Source organism: Pleurodeles waltl, chromosome 2_1 (genome assembly GCF_031143425.1).
Source record: "Pleurodeles waltl isolate 20211129_DDA chromosome 2_1, aPleWal1.hap1.20221129, whole genome shotgun sequence".
Taxonomy (NCBI): Eukaryota; Metazoa; Chordata; class Amphibia; order Caudata; family Salamandridae; genus Pleurodeles; species Pleurodeles waltl.
In genome coordinates this window covers 381,736,007-381,756,788 of record NC_090438.1, presented here as the reverse complement: position 1 = coordinate 381,756,788, position 20,782 = coordinate 381,736,007, and the positions used below count along the sequence as shown (strand labels likewise).

Genomic DNA, 20,782 nt, shown 5'->3' with positions numbered 1-20,782 from the left:
CTAACATATGGTTTGCGTGTATGTAAAGGTCGCTCCATATCTAATAGGGAGAGGTCACTTACGTATATATTGGAGAGCCTTACAGAAGCAGATTGGACTACTTCATTCTGGATACGCTACTTTGGCATTAACTGGTCGGGTTCAAGACTTTATGCTGAGAGGAGAGAGATTATTATGCCCTTCAACTTACTCTGAGTGGTATGAGTAGTGAACTATCATAACCTAGTCAATTGACTACCATAGCTTTAATTATTGGGACTAGAAAGTCAATGAAATGTCCCTTACAAATTTATAACTCTTATAATACTATTCCAACTCCCTACATCTACTGCCTTAAACATGAAATCCAGTGCTGAACTACATAACTCCCTAAATACTAATTTCGCCATTATTCAGGCCCACCACATGGCATAGAAGTGTTTGATGGAAGGCCACATCCACACTTACTTTTGCAGTTAAATCGTGTAAGCTGCATTCTACTGGAGAAGCAAGATTCAACTATAAACATGAAATTATATTGTCACCGTTTTTTACTGACTTCAAACTGGGTGGATCTGCTAGACGTGTGCAGAAGAAAGGATCACACAGCTTTCTGCCATATTATCACACAGGACAATCTTCATGGGAACACTACAGCAGATAGTGAAGTGTTCAATCCAGACTTGATCATAATTAACTTGTATAAAAAAAAAACTAAAAAAAAAAAACACAACACAGATTGCAGGTATGCTAGTACGTATTGATTCAGAACCCCATTCACCAAAATCGCCATGTCAGTGATTTTCCTCTTTTCTCCCTGACTAAGGCCAAGAATGCTTCAAAACTCCTAATAAGATTCTTGAATGGATGGGAGAGACAAACTTTATTGCCCCATCAAGCTGGTTGTAGAGAAAAGGCCAGCACTATGTCTAAAGCCTTATTTGTTGAAATACATTTATTTATAAAAAAAAAAAAAAAAATTGGCATTTGTAGACTTGAGAGCTGCATTTGACTTCGTCCCTAGAAACAAAATGTAGACACTAAGGTAAATGGGTATTCCAGACAATCTATAAAATACTGTAATTCAACCTCATGAACATAACTACATGCATGTGAGATGGGGCAAAGTTACTGATGGTATTCTGCTCAAACACAAGGTACTACAAGGGTGCATTTTGGCTCCAACAAAGTTTTCCCTTCTATATTAACACCATTGACTTTTCAAACAATTGTGCCCATGATCCACCCACATTAGACAACAATCTTGTTCCAGCACCCCTATTTGCTAATAAATATTGCCCCACAAAGGGCCTACGAAACGTACCTAATAAATGTAACGATGTGTGGTACGAGGAGCCTGGGGATTAATGTTTCTAATGTTTCTAAAACCAAAAGCATGACTTGAAGACCAAAAGTCTTTTAGGTGTGGTATGAGGTGGGGGGTGTTATTTGACAGGGTCAATCAATCTGGTTACCTGGGGTTTAAGTAGACAATCTATTTTGGTGGAATGTCCAAGTTAAGAAGAAGAGTAGTGCATTATTGACCCACAGAGCGACACAGCAGTCATAAAAATGCATACTCCCACAATGGGTACATCAGAGTCACCACCCATTGAGGTTTATAGAACTAAGGACCAGTCCTCTGTGCTATTTGGAGCGACGATATGGAGTACTGTTAACAGATATAATTCAGAAGGAGACTTATTTTCTGAAATCATGAAAATGTACTACACAGCACCCTCTCCTTACCACTCTACTTTGACCCTGGCCTTAAAAAGGTGGGGGTTCAGCAGCCAGCAAGCCATTACTTTATCGGTAAGACTATGGTCTACACCATAATTATCCTTGTAAAGATGTGGCCTCTAAGAGAATTTTACATTAGGTAAGGCGTTAACCTTGCTGTCGTTGCTCCATGTAAAACCATTGTTGGATGCTTTGGAGCTGACAATTGTATGGCATGACACAGCAAGTATTTCTAGAGCAACAAAAGGGATGGTAAAGGCTGCCTCTTGGAGCCACTTTTCTGAACAATATCATCAATTTCATGAGAAGTTACAGCTACATTTTTGGCTCATAAACCCTCATCCTGTTTCGAAGCCCACATAGATGATACAGAACCAGGCCAAATCCATGTATAGCAAATTGAGACTGGAAACTCTATTTACTAACAGTTTTATATCTAAATGGAAGCATGGTGGTACCTCTACTGGGAATTGCTTGATCTGTAATAATGTTGGGGAAGACGTGGACCATATTTTATTATTTTGCCCAGCTTATAGGTTTACAAGAATTAAATGGATAAGATCACCTTGCTTAAATAAGTGTTTTTGGCATTCTCTTATTTCTTCAAAAGGGCTCCGGTCTGATTTAAGTGCACCCATTGTTTTAGGTTTCAGCAAGTTTTTATATGATGTATGGTTTTGCAGGAAACAGTTAGGGCTTATATTTTAAAATGTTAGTAAAATATAATTTTGAAGGTCACCCATTTATATTGTATATACATATATAATAATTGTATGTATTTTATCTATTTTTTTTATGTATGTTTGTGTTCCCATCGAAATAAATACTGATCAACCATTGCGATTTTCCACAATCGGAGCCTACTTGTGCACAAACTGTCACTAAGTAACTCACAGGTAATGGAAGCAGACCAGCTCTACAGGATTAGCTGCCTACTGTGATATTTATTTAGTGTATGTGATCTGCACCCTAGTTAATCTGCAAAGCAGCTTTAGGGTTTTGTATTTTTACTTCAAGAGGAAATCTTTTAAACATTTTCATTAAAGAACTCTCCCAGTTTCAGAAAAAAAACACTGGTTGGTCATTGTTTTATTGAGGTATGATGTTGTGTGTTGCAGTACTTAGAGTTTCTGTCAGCATTGGGACTGCTCTACTCTTTTATCCTTAGAGCCAAGCGTTAAAAGGGGCATTTGGTCCCACTCTGAGGGTCTTGGGTACTGAGGTCACCACAAGTAAAAGACTCATTCACACAATGGAATCAAGTAACTAACAGGTCCTTGAAACATCGCAAACTAGAATTGTTCAATACAAAAGCAATGGGGTTTGCATGGTAATTTCAGTAACAAATACAATAGGGAAGATCATTTTCACTGTGAATTGTTTGCAATGATCACAGTAAGGAGCTTTTATATTGTGAACTCTGTGGCCAATACAATAGCATTTTGCTCAGGAGCCACTACCAGCACATGGAATTCTCTCCCAGTTCAGTTAAGGAAACACCTTACATTCTATCTTCAGAAGGGTCCTTTGAACCCAGTTATATTTAATCAAGATGTATCTAGGATGACAAAATCAAAACACCCACCTCCTCGATGTTCCACTTTTTTCCTTCAAGTCACCCTCTATAATATGAGCTCTTAAATGTTTTAGTTGCTACTGTATCACTGACTCCAGTTTGTATGCCAATTGCCTTCAAGGGGTCTTTAGGCTCAAGAATACTACATCTCAAGCCATCAGCAGACTTAAACAAAGCAACATTCTAAAATGCTTATCATTTGTAAATACAAAGGACAGGAACTTTTTTTTTTTTTTTTTACTGCACATCCCCTCTAAACTATGTTTTACATTGAACTTCTGCTCCCCACTGAATTTGTGGGATTCTTCTACCTCCCTGCACTTCAACCTTTTGCTATTCACTGCTAGATTATCTGCAATAGATTGTAATAGGTTGTTATGTATAACGTGTTAATACCACTCTGTGCAGTTGCAACACTGATAAATGATCAATAAAATAAATATGCAAATACAGTCTAAACATCGTTAACTTTGTGAGTTCTGAATTGCAGGTTTTTTGTACATCTTCAATTATTTAAATTGTTTTAAATTATTAATATATAAATTGTGTAGTTACCAATCACTGATAGCTAGTAAACGAGAACAACCTTGGAAATGGTTGATGCACTGAGGTTTAGCTGTAGTCCGTTGGCTACGGGTACCACATTGCGTATCAAACTCTACAGTGACGAGCACAGATGCAGTAGTCTGAAATGAAATAGCTATTTTTATTCTACTAACCCGACTACTAATGCTCTCTATCCAAGCTCACAAAAAAAAGCTAATGCTTGCCCAAATGTAAAGCAGTAGGGTCTGTGCACGTTTGATGTAATGAACTTTGTCCCCCATGCCATCACATAAATACTAAAATCAGAGATAACATAGTGCATATGATACAGTTTGTCCCGATGTTGCAGAGTTTCAACAGGAAGTCAGTCAGAAAACACCGAAACCAAGTAATAAATTGATTTGAAAGGATATACACATATGGGCATACATTTTCCACTTTACTCCATTCTTTACACTTGCTAAATAAGCCGTGAACCCTTCCTGCCATTTAACAGGTAGAATCGAATACTTATCTGGTATATAATAGTGGGGCAACCAATGAAGAACAGACAGGGAGAACGATGATCATTATAATTGCTCACCAACACAGTTATCACAGATGCTACAGTGCGACGCACGAGGTGGGCGGAAGATCTTGCATGTGTAACAGTACTTGAGCTTCACAATTTGATTGTTGATTTCCACATTTTTAATACGTGGTGGTGGACGCTGACCTTGAGGAACATTCCCGTTAGCTGCCTCTGAAAAACACAAGAAAGCACCGTTTGCTTACCTAAAGCAAGAAAAGAACCTCTCCCTGTGCTACAAACAACCCCGTTTCACAAAACTGCCAACAGTAAAAGTACTGAATGTTTACTCTGAGACCGGCCAATGTCCACCTTTGTTTTCATCTAGAAAGAAGGACCCTGACCCTAAAGACTGGATCGAAAAAGCTACCACTAGATAAGAAAAAAGCTATTTAACGGTGTGCTAACAAGGCTGCAAACATTTGGTTTCATACAACTGTAGGTATATGTGTTAGTTACTTCAGGCAGGCGTGTAAACATGGGAGACGAAAATACCATGTTAATAGTTCTTTCTCGAAATGAACTGTGATATGCAAGTCACCACAAGAGAACCTTTTGTACCAGAACATGCGTTTCTTGCATCTCTTTACTAAGTGATTGGTCCATTCTCAACTCCGGTACCCCGATTTCCTACCCGCTTCCTTAGATAGAAACACAGGAGCATGAGGAAAGAAAAGGGATACAAGTCTGTGAAAGAACGTGCATTGCTTATTTAAGCATAAAATAGGCCCTATAGGTGACCACCCGTATGTAAATTTCACGAACTGCCCGTAATTTCGCCCTGCCGTCCGTTGTCCGTGATGAAAGGTTTAACAGACGGCATTTGTCCGTAATTTTAGCCTTTCGCCAAAAAGACAAAGGACGGCAGGGCGAAATTACGGGCAGATTAGTTTCCCCAGCTGGATTGGGAGGCAGGGAGTCTCCTATGCTCGGAGGGAGGGAGGGGCAGGCAGATAAACAGACCTTCTTGCCAGGGTGTCTCCTTCCCATAAAGAAATGCAAATGCGGGCAACTGGTAAATCTGCAAATGTAAAGGGGCTTGAAAACCTGCAACCACTTTAACCAAAGGAGTCACTTGAACCTTTCTGATGGCAAATATATTTTCTTTTAGAGAGGTACTGCAATGGTGTTCCAAGGTGAGTTCTGGAGAGTGTGGTTTTAATGGAGTGTAATAAAAAATGTTAGTACTAGGTATAAACTGTGTATTATTCAAATCCGTATTTGAGAAGCACTTTTTTTTAATTTAACCAAAATGTATTTGCACATTTCGTAGCAGCCTATATATGATGTAATTGTATTTATACAGTGTTTACTATCCCTGACCAGTTATTGTATGCATGTTTACAATAAGGACTTACACATTTACAGTTTGTTCTTGAATTTTTGTCCTGCATTTTGACCCTTTGTCCTGAATTTTTTACAGTCCTGTCCAGAATTTGCATCAATGCCAGGTGGTCACCCTAGCAAAGATCGAATATAAACAGACAGTGGTGGCTCAAGAAGCACTGCTTGAAGGAGGGAAACAAAAGAAGTTCTCTACTAATAGGAACATGAGGGGGAGACATTTATTTAGTGAATAACAATACTGCTGCAACTTGCTCATTTGATTAACATCTTTCTCACTACCCAACAACAAGTAGACCCCAAACACACTTGGTGGGACTAAGACTGTCATTTAAGCACAACAATTTAATTGAATCGCCAGCAATGCATTCATGCATGAATTACACAGCTATAGTAGACAGCAAGTTGTTCTGGAGGCATTGAGAGTGAAATACTCTGCCATCGCGCATAGATCAGAAAAGGACACATGGGACCAGGCACGGAAACTAGGGCTACTGAGAATACAAACAGACAAAAGTAGCTTAAATCCAAGAGAAAGAAAAACATTTTTTATAAACTGAACGCAAACAGCGGTATATATAGCATACATATATGGATCCCCATAGATCAAGACAGGCACCAAATGTCATGCGTAATAGCATAAGGGATGTACTATTTATACTCAGAAGGGTGTACACATTATGGGGGCACATTGCAAGTCCGTTCAAAATAGTCCTAAATGTCTCAGCTCACCCAGTCCGATTTTATTTACAAAATTCACCTTTTAAAGTGTTCCTCCTATTCTAAAACTCAGGAATACCACTAATAGAATGCAAAGAAAAGAACAATATCAGGACCACATAAATTAATGATGTTAATTATTTTGGAATACAGAGTGTAGAATTTTTATTTTTTTTAAAAAACATTTTTTATAAAGCATTGGAGTGATTATATTGAAGGGCAGAAAGCCATATGGTCTGTTAAAGCAAATGGAGTGATTTGTACAGATAACAAAAAGGGACACATATAGACAGGAGCATTAACGGATATGCACAGCTATGGGAAGTTGCTCATGTCAAAATTACAGCTACCTATAGGGCTCCTCCTAAAATACATAGTGTACTGCAAAATGAATATGACAAACGCCAAAACGAATGTAAGTATGATACCTGGCAGAGTGAATCCGACTTGGACCAAAATAAATATGAAACCTGGCAGATTGAATATGGTGAATAACACTCCGAATTGAATAAGAGATATACTGGAAATATATATCAGTCATACTGAAAATAAATTTGCCCTTCACTGTAAAAATAAAGAAATCACTGAAATGAATACATTATTCATCTTAAAGAATGGGACATTTCTTGAAATGACTGACATATGCCAAGAGGAACATGACATTTGGATATGATTATGACAGAATAAAATGAATATAAGGTACTGAAATGAAAATATTATATTCTGAAAATATAATGAACACTGAAAAACATTACACGTTGCAATGAACATGAACTGTGATTAAATAATTATTACACAGATTGCAATAAATAAGATACACAGAAATATAGGGTTTGATTTAAAATTAATATGGCTTGTGTTGAAATGAGCATAAGCACCATTGAAATGAATTTGACAAGCTTTCAAATGAGTATGACCAGAGATACAATTCTCATGACATGTGTCAACACGAATATGGCATGCATGGAAATTAATATGATACATACTGAAATGACTAATATTTGTTCAAATGGATAAGTTGCATCTTAAAATTAATATGACAAGTGTTAATATGAATGACATTCATTGAAATAAATATAGCATTGAAAGAAATGTGACATGTTTTAAAATGAATAAGTAACGTTACAAAGAACAGGGCATTTATCAAAATGAATACGGCTTAAACTGAAAGTAATATAATATATATTGACATGATTAAGATAGTGTTGCGAAGGATATGATTCATGTTAAAATTAATATGATGTGTTAATATGAAGACATCCATTGAAAGAAATATGACATGCTAAGATGAATACATATATGCATTCACATGTATCTATCTTCATCATTGCAGGATTATATTGACTCAAATTATGCAAAAAAATAAAATGAATGAGGGAACTCTGGGTAGTTACCACGTTTAGGTGGAGAGCAGCTCCTTTCTATGGAGCACCCTACAACACCTCAGACACTCCAAAGCAGCTCACCTCAAATGTCAATTTTTCTAGCAAAGTATTTAAGCACAATATTTGTACAGTTCCATTCACTCCAAGCTAGAAAATTACAAAGGGCCTGATTAAGGTCATGGCAGACAAGTTACTCCGTCACAACAGTGATGGATATCCCATCCGCCAAAATATAAATCCCATTATATCTTATAGGATTTATACTTTGGAGGAAGGGATATCTGTCACTGTTGTGGCAGAGTTACTCGTCCACCAAGATCTAAATCAGGCCCAAAGTCTTTTGCCATTTTTTACAGCAAAGTCTTTAAGCATAGGACTAGTTAGTGCCATCTATGCTGAGCTAAAAGATTACAAGCACCTTTTACCATTCCATGCACCGTATCACAACTTTGAATTGGAAAAATAAAAGCCTCACACACCGAATCAAGCATCAATAACCGTAAAGAACTCTTTGAACTCTTCACATTCAAAGAATCTCCAACCCCTCAGTCACAACCAACATAACCCCCCACACAGGAACTCTGCAACAACCATGCAAACTTTTTCCATGACAAGATCGCAAACATCTACAGAAATTCCAAACCCAAGCCAAATGCCATTGACTTCTACAAGCAAGACAACAATCCCCGCTACTACCACAGACAACTGACTATCCAAATGGAGTCCAGCTTGCTCTACAGGGCATCACTGCCATCATGAACTCCTCCACTCAGACCCCAATCGACCCATGCTCTCACCGTGCCTTCAACCATGTACTCACCATCTTGTTCAATACCCCAACTGTCCAGTCTACTTTCCCTGAGGAAAGGGAACACAAATGTCAACGCCGTATTAAAAAAAAAAAAAATTGGCAGAGCCCAGCGAGCTCAACTACTGACCAATCTCCCTGTTCCTGGCCAAGTTATTAGAAGAAAAGAAAAAAAAAAAAACAAACAAACAAAAAAACACATCAACCAACAACTCTCCTCACATCTGGAACGAAACTTCCTAATCGACTATTCCCAATCCGGTTTCCGCAGCAACAACAGCAGAGAGACAGCCCTCATTGCAACCACTGACGACATCCGAGCCCTACTTGACCAAGTAGGGACTGAAGCTCTGATCCTCCTAGATCTCTCAGCAGCCTTCAATATGGTCTCCGACCACGCATTCATCACTAGGCTGCATAACATGGGCATCCAAGGAGCCACACTCCGATGACTCACCTCTCTCCTCACCAGAAGAATGCAAAAAATCTACCTTCCTCCTTTTACTCAGAAGGTAAGTAAATCATCTGTAGGGTACACCCAAGGATCCTCACTCAGCCCCACCCTCTTCAACACTTGCAGGACACCTCTGGCTAGCATCGCCAAAACCCATGGATTCAACAGCTTATCCTATGCTGTTGACCCATTACTCTTCCTCTCCCTCTACAAAGACAACACTCTACGAAGACACCACCAAGACCAACTTCAACAACCGCAGGGCTACTGCAATGCTCTACGCAGGGATCGCTGCTCACGTCCAATGACCTACTTGAACCAACACCACCGGAACTTGAAGTTGGTGGTAACTGAATATTTTGCAACAACATTCCAGGTGCAAAACATTCTTATATCTCTCTGCAACTCACTATAAGGATGCCCTTGGCACACCCCTTCCTATTGGCGACTCGCAAACCCTATTTTGTGAGTCGTAATAGGTTATCAACACACAAAATAGGGATAGTACAGGGCAAAAAACCTTTAACCAATGGGCCGTTTGCAACCAGTAAAAAGGATTCAGACATCTGGCCCTAAGTGATTTACAAAAATACTTATCTGTGTGATAAAGTACTGTGTGACAAACGTAGAAATACTTACCCGAGTTGTAAATGGACGCATGTAATGGACGTGTGGTAAAGGCTAGTTCCTTGTTTTATAGTCTGTTAAATATGTGGCATAATAACTTATTATTCATTTTAGTCCATATCATATCTTTCAGGATAAATATTAATATGCAATATCTATTTTAAAGCAAATCAACATAAGTTCAATGCAAGCCACAGTCATGTAAACAGAGGTCATATTAATTTAAACATGGCTTGTGTTCATTTCGATATGTACTTTATTAATTTCAAACCATGCTACGTTTACCTCACATAGTTTCAAATTAATTTCAAAAAGTGTTATATTCATGTGAATGTCATAATAAGTTCAATGTGGATCATATTAATGTCCCCAGGTGCTATATTAATTTCAAAGTGGTTCATATTAATCTTAACATGTCATATTATTTTCAATGAAGGTCATTCATTTTTAAATGGATGTCATATTCACCTTAACACAGGTCATAATAATTTTAACATGGATCATATCCATTTAAACATGCCATATTAATTTCAATATGTGCAATATTTACTTTGATCTTCATTATGTTAATTTCAATGCAGAACATATCCATTTTGGCAAGTTTAATTTTAATTTCAGCATTGGTCATATACATTTTAAGGCACGTTGAATTAATTTCAATGGAGTTCATTCATTTCAGTTGTAAGGAAATGGCTCCCTGTTGCAATTACCCCCCACTTTTTGCCTGATACTGACTTGACTGAGAAGTGTGCTGGGACCCTGCTAACCAGGCCCCCGCACCAGTGTTCTTTCACCTAAAATGTACCATTGTCTCCACAATTGGCACAACCCTGGCACCCAGGTAAGTCCCTTGTAACTGGTACCCCTGGTACCAAGGGCCCTGATGCCAGGGAAGGTCTCTAAGGGATGCAGCATGTCTTATGCCACCCTAGGGACCCCTCACTCAGCACCGACACACTGCTTGCCAGCTTGTGTGTGCTGGTGGGGAGAAAATGACTAAGTCGACATGGCACTCCCCTCAGGGTGCCATGCCAACCTCACACTGCCTATGGCATAGGTAAGTCACCCCTCTAACAGGCCTTACAGCCCTAAGGCAGGGTGCACTATACCACAGGTGAGGGCATAGGTGCATGAGCACTATGCCCCTACAGTGTCTAAGCAAAACCTTAGACATTGTAAGTGCAGGGTAGCCAAAAGAGTATATGGTCTGGGAGTCTGTCAAAAACGAACTCCACAGCTCCATAGTGGCTACACTGAATACTGGGAAGTTTGGTATCAAACTTCTCAGAATAATAAACCAACACTGATGCCAGTGTTGGATTTATTAAAAAATGCACACAGAGGGCATCTTAGAGATGCCCCCTGTATTTTACCCAATTCTTCAGTGCAGGACTGATTGGTCTGTGCCAGCCTGCTGCTGAGAGAAGAGTTTCTGACCCCATCTGGTGAGGGCCTTTGTGCTCCGAGGACAGAAACAAAAGCCTGCTCTGGGTGGAGGGGCTTCACACCTTCCCCCCTGCAGGAACTGTAACACCTAGCAGTGAGCCTCAAAGGCTCAGGCTTCGTGTTACAATGCCACAGGTCACTCCAGATAGTGGAGATGCCCGCCCCCCTGGACACAGCCCCCACCTTTGGCGGCAAGTCCAGGAGAGATATTGAGAAAAACAAGGAGTCACCCACCAGTCAGGACAGCCCCTAAGGTGTCCTGAGCTGAGGTGATCCCTGCCTTTAGAAATCCTCCATCTTGATTTTGGAGGATTCCCCCAATAGGAATAGGGATTGTGCCCCCCTCCCCTCAGGGAGGAGGCACAAAGAGGGTGTAGCCACCCTCAAGGACAGTAGCCATTGGCTACTGCCCTCCCAGACTTAAACACACCCCTAAATTCAGTATTTAGGGGCTCCCCAGAACCTAGGAAACTAGATTCCTGCAACCTAAGACGAAGGACTGCTGACCTGAAAGTCCTGCAGAGAAGACGGAGACACCAACTGCTTTGGCCCCAGCTCTACCGGCCTGTCTCCCCACTTCAAGAAAAACTGCAACAGCGACACGTTCCACAGGGTCCAGCGACCTCTGAAGCCTCAGAGGACTACCCTGCATCTAAAAGGAACAAGAACTCCCGAGGACAGTGGCTCTGCTCCAAAGAAGAAACATCTTTGCAACAAAGAAGCAACTTTTAAAGAACACACGTTACCTGCCGGAAGCGTGAGACTTTGCACTCTGCACCAGATGCCCCCGGCTCGACCTGCGGAGAACCAACACTACAGGGAGGACTCCCCGGCGACTACGACCCTGTGAGTAGCCAGAGTTGACCCCCCGATCCCCCCAGCGACTGCCTGCTTCAAAGAACCAGACGCCTGGTAAAGACACTGCACCCGCAGCCCCCAGGACCTGAAGGATCCGGCCTCCAATGCAGGAGCGACCCCCAGGTGGCCCTCTCCCTTGCCCAGGTGGTGGCTTCCCCGAGGAGCCCCCCCCCCCCCCCTTGCCTGCCTGCTTCGCTGAAGAGACCCCTGGGTCTCCCATTGAATCCTATTGGAAACCAGACGCCTGTTTGCACTCTGCACCCAGCCGCCCCCGTGCCGCTGAGGGTGTACTTTTTGTGCTGACTTGTGTCCCCCCCCCGGTGCCCTACAAAACACCCCTGGTCTACCCTCCACCCCTTCTCCACTGAAGCCTATGTGTTTTGGGCACCACTTTGACCTCTGCACCTGAGCGGCCCTGAGCTGCTGGTGTGGTAACTTTGGGGTTGCTCTGAACCCCAATGGTGGGCTACCTTGGACCCAACTTTGAACCCTGTAGGTGGTTTACTTACCTGCAAAACTAACAAACACTTACCTCCCCCAGGAACTGTTGAAAATTGCACAGTCTAGTTTTAAAATCGCTTATTGCCATTTGTGTGAAAACTGTACATGCTATTTTGCTAATTCAAAGTTCCTTAAGTGAAATACCTTTCATTTGAAGTATTACTTGTAAATCTTGAACCTGTGGTTCTTAAAATAAACTAAGAAAATATATTGTTCTATATAAAAACCTACTGGCCTGGAATTGTCATGGAGTGTGTGTTCCTCATTTATTGCCTGTGTGTGTACAACAAATGCTTAACACTACCCTCTGATAAGCCTACTGCCCGACCACACTACCACAAAATAGAGCATTAGAATTATCGCTTTTTGCCACTATTTTACCTCTAAGGGGAACCCTTTGACTCTGTGCATGCTATTTCTTATTTTGAAATAGTACATACAGAGCCAACTTCCTACATCAGTTCATTCATTTATTAATCTTAGCATGTGTCCTATTCCTTTCAATGGATGTCCCATTTATATTAACACATCATATGAATGTTAACATGAATCATATCCACTGCAAAATGTATCAATCATGTCAATGTGTATCATATTACTTTCAATGCAAGCATATTTATTTTGATACATGTCATTCATTTTAAAACATTTCAAATTAATTTCAATGAAGCTCATTCATTTCAACTCATCTCATTTATTTTAACATGTTATATTCCTTTAAATTAATGGTATGTTTATTTCAATGGATCCTATATTCATATTAACACTTGCAATATTAAATGTAAGATGCAACTGAACCATTTTAACATATCATTTCATTTGAAAATGCATCATTAATTTCAATCAATGCATGCCATATTCATTTTGACAAATGTCATGAGAATTTCAGCTTTGGTCATACTCATTTAAAGGTATGTCAAATTCAGAGGGGCTTATATTAATTTCAGCACAAGCTATATTCATTTTACATTATCTTCTCTTCATTTCTGCATATCTTATATTCATTGCAATCTGGGTAATATTAATTTCAACACAATTCATAATCATAGCAAAATGTGTAATGTTTATTTCAGTGTGTTATTTACAATTGTATTATTCTTTTCAGAATATAATATTTTCATTAAAGTACTTTATGTTCATTTCAATCTATCGATTAATTTCAATGAGTCATATTCCCCTTGAAATATGCAAGTCATTTCAAGAGATCTAATTCTTTAAGAATATTGCATTCATTTCAGTGATTGCTATACTGTTTACAGTGAGGTCCACATTAAATTCAATATAACTGATCTATACTTCAGTATCTCTTATTTAATTCAGAGTGTGTGTTATTCATAGTATTCACTAAGTAGCATATTCACTCAGTTAGGTTTCACATGTGTCTTGGTTCAAGTCAGATTCATTCTGACAGGTATCATGTATTTGCACACATCACATGCGTTCTGGTGTGTGCCACATTCATTTTGCTGCACGCTATGCATTTCAGGAGGAATCCGATATGGCTTCCCATACACATCTGCACGAGGGCTGTGCAATGTCTGAAACCTTTTAAATGGTCCTCAGTTTTGGTATGCTGGTATTCACAAGACTATACATATAATGGTTATGGTAACTTTCTGTGATCCAAAAGCCAGCACCCGCAGAAGGTGTCGGACAACATTTCCTTTTTATGATGTTGAAAATCAAAATACTTTATGTATTAAACTAACAGATTTTATTGATAATTAAAACCATTAAAATTAAAAACGCAATCTAGATATATAATAATGCAGTTAATAGACCCATTCAGTTACAGTATTTTGGTTGTGTGTGAAAAGTCCAATTTATAGTGCCATTTAATTTCTGCGTCACAGTTCAGAAATTGGGAGCAAAAATGCAATTGCCATTTTAGTCAAGTGGTATAGGCATCATAGCAAAATACAGAACATATTAAAATCTAGTAATGACTTGCAAATTATGTACCACTATGCCTAGTAAGTGTGCTCACTCAATACACCTCTAACATACCGAAGTACTTAGAGCCACCAGATGAGGTCTTCCACGGAGTCATCTCACACCCCAATCAACCAAATTGCAGCCCCTTCACTCCCCTACCCTTCCCCTGCGGTGCCTCAAACACCCTCCGCATAGGACATCACCCCTCAGCCCGGGGTCCTTCAGTACGTTTCCAGTGCATTGTAATCCAGCATTTCACAAGCACCAGTGCCAGGTCAACAAATCGATTAGTGACATTATGCTTGGCAGGTCTGGGATATAAACCCAGGTAGCAGAGCGTAGGTGAAGTGTTCAAGAGCCACTCCATAACCTCCATCAATGTGCACATCACCTCACATCAATACGAGACCAAGCAAGGGCAGCTCCAAAGCATGTGAAGAATACCCCTATGATCGCCATGGTTTCAGAAGCAGTCCAGTGGGGTCAGCAGGAAATAAATGCTGAGTTGTAGGGGCGCAAGGTATGCTTGATGCAGTACACAGAAGAGTATGAGCCTTGGCCTGGCATTTTAAGAGATATTGGGCTCAACCTCCCACATCTAAGCCCAGTCTCTTTCTGTCAGGAGGCAGTCCATTTTAGTTTACCAACGTGTGCACAACAAAGGGCAAGAGCACAGGTCCCTCTGCAATGCCCAATACAACCCAGAGAGCAGCCAGCACCAGTCGAGGCACAGAGAAGCCGACAGCTGTGGAGTAGGCGGGGTTCCACTCCCCTTCTCCCCCAAATCCTATCCCCACAGTCAGGGTGCCATAGAGGAGAAACTGACCAGCTGGAAGGTCAAAGTCTGCACACAAGTCCTCAAATGGCTGTAACATTTTATCCATATATATCACTCCCACAGAGTCCAGTCCTCCTGCCTCCCATTCCTTGGTGTCTTTCCTCCACTCCCTCTAAATGCAACCAGGGCCCAAAGTGGGATACCCGGAAAATACAGGGCCCCTCATTGTGCCCGTCTGAGCACACTCTGGCAGCAGATTCTAAGCACTGAGATGACATGCCGCCCTGCACAGTGAGCCCTCCGTGGTCGAAGCAAAAGGGACCACAGCTGTGCCACGTCAGGGGATCTGGTAGCCTTATCAGCCTGGGTGACCCCCTGACCCGAAAACATGCCCGTACACGACTGCAGTTGCACCACTCGGTAATAAGAATCGAAATCAGGAGAATTCAGCCCACCATCCGAGGACGCTTGTTGCAATTTGGCCAATGCCACTCTCCACTGGCGCCTGTTCAGAATTAAATCAGTTCGAATCAAGTCCAGTTCCCCAAATCTAGCTTGCGGTATCACTAGTAAAAGGACCACAAAACAGAGTAGATGAGGCAAGCCCACCATCTTGGCCACCGCTATGCAGCCTGCCATAGAGAGGGCAGGGTCTTCCAGAACCCTTCGATAAACTCAAACACAAAGATACCGCACCACCAGCGGCTCCCATCTCATCTTCCCCCCAGATCAGGAGGCGCAACTTTAAACAGGGGACCGGAAACAGGATGGTTTTGAGACAGTTCATGCACAAGTCAGAGGACTTTCCAAAATCCCAAGAAATTGTGCTGCCCTCCCAGGCTCTGTGCGCAAAGCATGCAGGTAGAGTACCATATCATCCGCAAATGGAAATGGCCTTTTCTACACGACCGGAGCAATGCATAGCGTTACCACACTTGCCTCAGCCCCGCATGTGCCTGAACCACGCAAATGTGTTGTTAAGGCACCATGCATATGCGTGATTCAGGCACACTCCAGGAACAGCAGGGAGAGGAAAGTGTGGGGATTTAAGGACATGGCGGGTAAGTTTTTAAAGTTGAGGGCAGGGTCGCTGTAAGAACAGGGTGGGGTAGGTTTTAGGGTTCAGGGTGGGGCCGGGATTGGAGTCGTTTTTATGACAGAATAGCGGAGTTTTTAAGGACAGGATGGGGTAGGTTTTAGGGTTCAGGGTTGGGGCAGGTTGTGTTTTTTTTTTTTTAAGAACAGGACAGGGTAGGTTTTAGGGCGGGGACTGGGGTCGGGCGTAGTTTTTAGGACAGGGTAGGGTCTAGGGTGTGGTAGTTTTTAGGGCAGGTTTTAGGGTTCAGGTCGGGGGGTTGGGGTAGGTTTTAGGACAGGGTGGGGTCGTTTTTAGGACTGGGTAGGGGTAGTTTATAGGACAGTGTAGGTTTTAGGGTTAGGGCGGGGGTCGGAGTAGTTTTTAGGACAGGGTAGGGTTTAGGGCGGGGGGGCAACGTTAGTTTTCAGGACAGGGTGGGGTAGGTTTTAGGACAGGGCAAGGTAGCTTTTTAGGGTTTAGGGCAGAGGAGCAGGGTGGGGAAGGTTTGGGGGCAGGGCAGGTTTTAGGCTTTAAGGTGGTGGTCAGGGTAGTTTTTTTGTTTTTGAAAGGACAGGGTGGGGTGGGTTTTAGAGGGGCTGGGTAGTTTTTAGGATACAGTAGGTTTTAGGGTTTAGGGCAGGGGTGCCTGGGTACTTTTTAGGACAGGATAGGTTTTAGGGTTAAAGCGGAGGTCGGGGTAGTTTTTAGGTCACTGTGGGGTAGGTTTTAGAGTTTAGGGTAGGGGGGGGGGCAAAGTAGTTTTTAGGACAGGGCAGGGTAGGTTTTAGGGCGGGGTGAGGGGGGGGGACAGGTAGGTTTTAGGACACTGGAGTCGTTTTTAGGACTATGGGTTTTAGGGTTAGGGCAGGGGGTAGTTTTTAGGATGGGGTAGTTTTAAGGACAGGGTAGGGTTTAGAGCAGGGGGCCCAGGTTCGTTTTTAGGACACAGTGGGTGGCTTTTAAGACAGGATAAGCTTTAGGGTGGGAGGCAGGGTAGTTTTTAGACCCGGGCGGGGTAGGTTTTAGGGCAGGGTAGCTTTTAGGGTGTAGGGCGGGGGAGCAGGGTAGTTTTTAGGACAGGGGAGGGTAGTATTTAGGACGGGGTAGGTTTTAGGGTGGGGTCAGGGTAGGTTTCAGGACAGGATGGGGTTGTTTTTAGGACAGGATAGATTTTAGGGCAGGGATAGGGGTGATTTTTTTTTTTTTTTTTTTAGGACAGGGCAGAGTAGCTTTGATAGTTTAGGGCGGGTAGTTTTTAGAACAGGGCAGGATACGTTTTAGTGTTTGGGGCAGGTAGTTTTTAGGGCAGGGTTTAGGGTTTAGTGTTGGGACGGGGTAGGTTTTAGGACACGGCAGGGTAGGTTTTAGGGTTCAGGGCGGAAGGGTCAGGGTAATGTTTTTTTGGACAGGTTGGTTCAGTTTTTAGGACAGGGTGGGGTTTAAGGCAGGGGGCTTGGGGTAGTTTTAAGGACAAGGCGGGGAAGGTTTTAGGGTTCATGGCGTGGGTCAGGGTAGTTTTTAGGGCAGAGCAGTTTTTAGGACAGGGTATGTTATAGGGTTCAGTGCGGAGGTTCGGGGTAATTTTTAGGACAGGGTAGGTTTAAGGGTTCAGGGCCGGGGGAGCCAGGGTAGTTTTTAGGAGAGGGTAAGGTAGTTTTTAGAACAGTGTGGTGTAGGTTTTAGGGTTCTAGGGCGGGATGAGGAGTCTGGGTAGTTTTTAAGGACAGGGCAAAGTCGTTTTTAGGACATGGTGATTTTCAGGGCTTAGGGTGGGGGGAGTTAGTATAGTTTTTAGGACAGGGTGGGGTCGTTTTTAGGACAGGGTAGGTTTTAGGGCTTACTGCGGGGTGGGGCAGGATAGTTTTTAGGACAAGGTGGAGTAGGTTTTAGGGCAGGGCAACTTTTAAGGATGGGGAGGGGGTGGGATCAGTGTAGCTTTTAGGACAGGGCAGGCTGAGCTTTAGGGTTTAGAGCAGGGGCGCGGGGTTGGGTTAGTTTTTAGGACAGGGTAGGTTTTTTTTGGGGGGGACGAAATCGGGGTAGGTTTTAGGACAGGGCAGCTTTTAGGGTTTAGGGCAGGTAGGTCAGGGTCATTTTTAAAACAGGGTAGGGTAGGTTTTAGGACAGGGTATGTTTTAGGGTTTAGGTTGGGAAGAGCCTGTGTCACAACCACGCATGGCGTTACCACACATACCTTTACTAAGCACGCTTTTACAACAACATTTGTTGTTTACGTGGTAAAGACGCGGTCGTGGTTCAGACTGTGTTAAGCCATGTGTGAATCTGGCATACAACCATCCAAACAGTGAGATGTAATGGGAAATCCCAGGGTGTTGGATGCTGGCATACGGCACCTCGCTGTGGGGCCTGCATGCTAAGGGTTCAACCATTAGGGGGAAGAGTAGGGTGCATAATGGGCACCACTGATGGGCACATATTGCACTGTGCAAAGATCAGGCTGCTCATGCAGATCCTGGATTGTGGACTTGAGTACGGCAAAAAAGTTCTAGTCAACAAAGCACTGGCAGCAGCCCATTCGAATCATAACCAGCATGCAGGAAGCCCCAATCCAAACTATTGAAAGCCTTTGATGTCTATAAATATGAATTCCCTCCACTCCGGGATTAATGGGCCACCCTGCAAGATCGCCAATAAATGTCAGACAGTAAGAGCCATGCAGCGGCCAGGGATAAATTCTGACTGGTCGGTAAAGATCTGCCCAGTCATGTGGGAGAGTGAGTGCTGCACCAGGATCCCACTAAGATTTTTGAAGTTGACATACAGCATTGACAGTGGCCTGTATGCCCTCACATCCGTAGCCAGCTTCCCTAGTGAGAGCATGGGTATAATCAGTGCCTCTCTCCGGGTGGAAGTAGTACCTTTGCCGCAATCACCTGCTGGTACATTTCAGCCAGGAAGGGGGCCAGGGTGTTGAGGTATGCAGCATAAAATACAATTGGGAGGCTATCCGCACCAGGTACCTTCCCACAGGCCAGCCACCAGACTACAGTCTGGATTTCTTCTTCGGACGCGTCCTCTCCCAGTCCCTCTACAGCCTTCAGCGTTAGGCAGCAAGGAGGGAGGTTAGTGAGCCACCCCTGGATGCTTTGCTCCTGAGGCATCTCTTTCGCCACATAAGGACTAAAGTAGTAATCAGTAAAGACTTGATTAATCCCACCCCGTGTATGCAGGCTAGATCCCTCAGGAGTCGGCAAGCCTCACCTAGCGGCGTTAGCCAGCCAAACCAAGATGGGCCAGATTTGTCACCCTCTGTATGAGTCCTAACCATATGCGACTTAGTCGAAACAACAAAGGCAGTCCATGTGCTCCGCCACCCTCTCCTTCACCTCCAACAGCTCTGGCTACAGTTCCGGTCTCTCCGTCAACATGTCATACCCATATATGCTTTACAGTCAAAATAACAAATGCTCCGCAACCCTCTCCTTTGCCTCCAACAGCTCTGGCTATAGGTCTGATTTTTTCAAAATAGTGCACTGCACCCCCGGGGACTCCGACAAGCATTGACACCCCCATGACCACCTTGAATGCCTCCCATTCAGTGAACGGGGACGAGGCGGAGCCTGCATTCTCGGGGAAGTATGCCTGGATCCCCTCTCCACTCATCTTGCAGAAGGCTGGGTACTCCAAGTTGTTGGTCTTAAGTCATCAGCTCGGTGTACAGGTGCGTGCTCTCACCCAATGGAAGGACAATAAGGGACAATAGTCGGAGACTATCCTAGCTAAATACTAAATATCTGCTATGACACTCAACATCCTGCAACCATGAAAATGTGTTTAGGAGTACATATATTGCATATGTGGCAGAGTGGAAGTGGCGGTACTGCATCCACCCAACAACCCCCCAATGGAGTTGTCAAGTAGAGAATTTCCTGGCCAGGCACACGGCTGGGGAGTCCTGAAGTTAAAGATGGGAGCAGTCTAGATAGATATCAGTGACACAGTTAAAGGTGCCACAAACAAAGTGTATGCGGAGGCAAGGGAGCCAAAATCCACACGAGCACATCGAAAAAGGTAGGCTGATCAACATTAGAGACTTAAGACATTGACAAAAGAGGTATCCTGGCCGTCTAACCTGCCCGTTACGACAGAATAGTGCCTTTCTGTCTCCGTCGTGTACTGGCGGCCTGAAATGGGATGCTTGGTTGCACCCAAATCAGCATTCCCCTGGCAAATGTGGAGTACTTATTATAGATCCCATGCCTCCCTCCATCTTTTGCACAGGTCCACCTCTTTCTTAGCATTCATGTGGGTTTTCTGTAGCAGTGCCACATGTTTCAGATATTCCAACACTTTGTAGCGCTTAGTCACATTAGTCAAACCCCTGACATTCCAGGATATGAGTTTGTATACATGCATATTATCCTCCATTCAAACCCATCACCTCCCCCTTAAATCCACTCGGACACAGCAGCCGG

The 20,782-nt window shown here is 42.8% G+C and overlaps 1 protein-coding gene across 2 annotated transcripts in view; it reads right to left on the bottom strand.

Moving 5' to 3' along the window:
• Positions 1-20,782, bottom strand: part of ZDHHC9 (zinc finger DHHC-type palmitoyltransferase 9) — a 226,470-nt gene that overhangs the window by 85,596 nt on the left and 120,092 nt on the right. For both annotated transcript variants that reach the window (XM_069212928.1, XM_069212920.1), the window contains exon 4: positions 4,428-4,586. In XM_069212928.1, the coding sequence (XP_069069029.1) occupies positions 4,428-4,586 (159 nt within the window). The remainder of the gene's footprint in view (positions 1-4,427; positions 4,587-20,782) is intronic.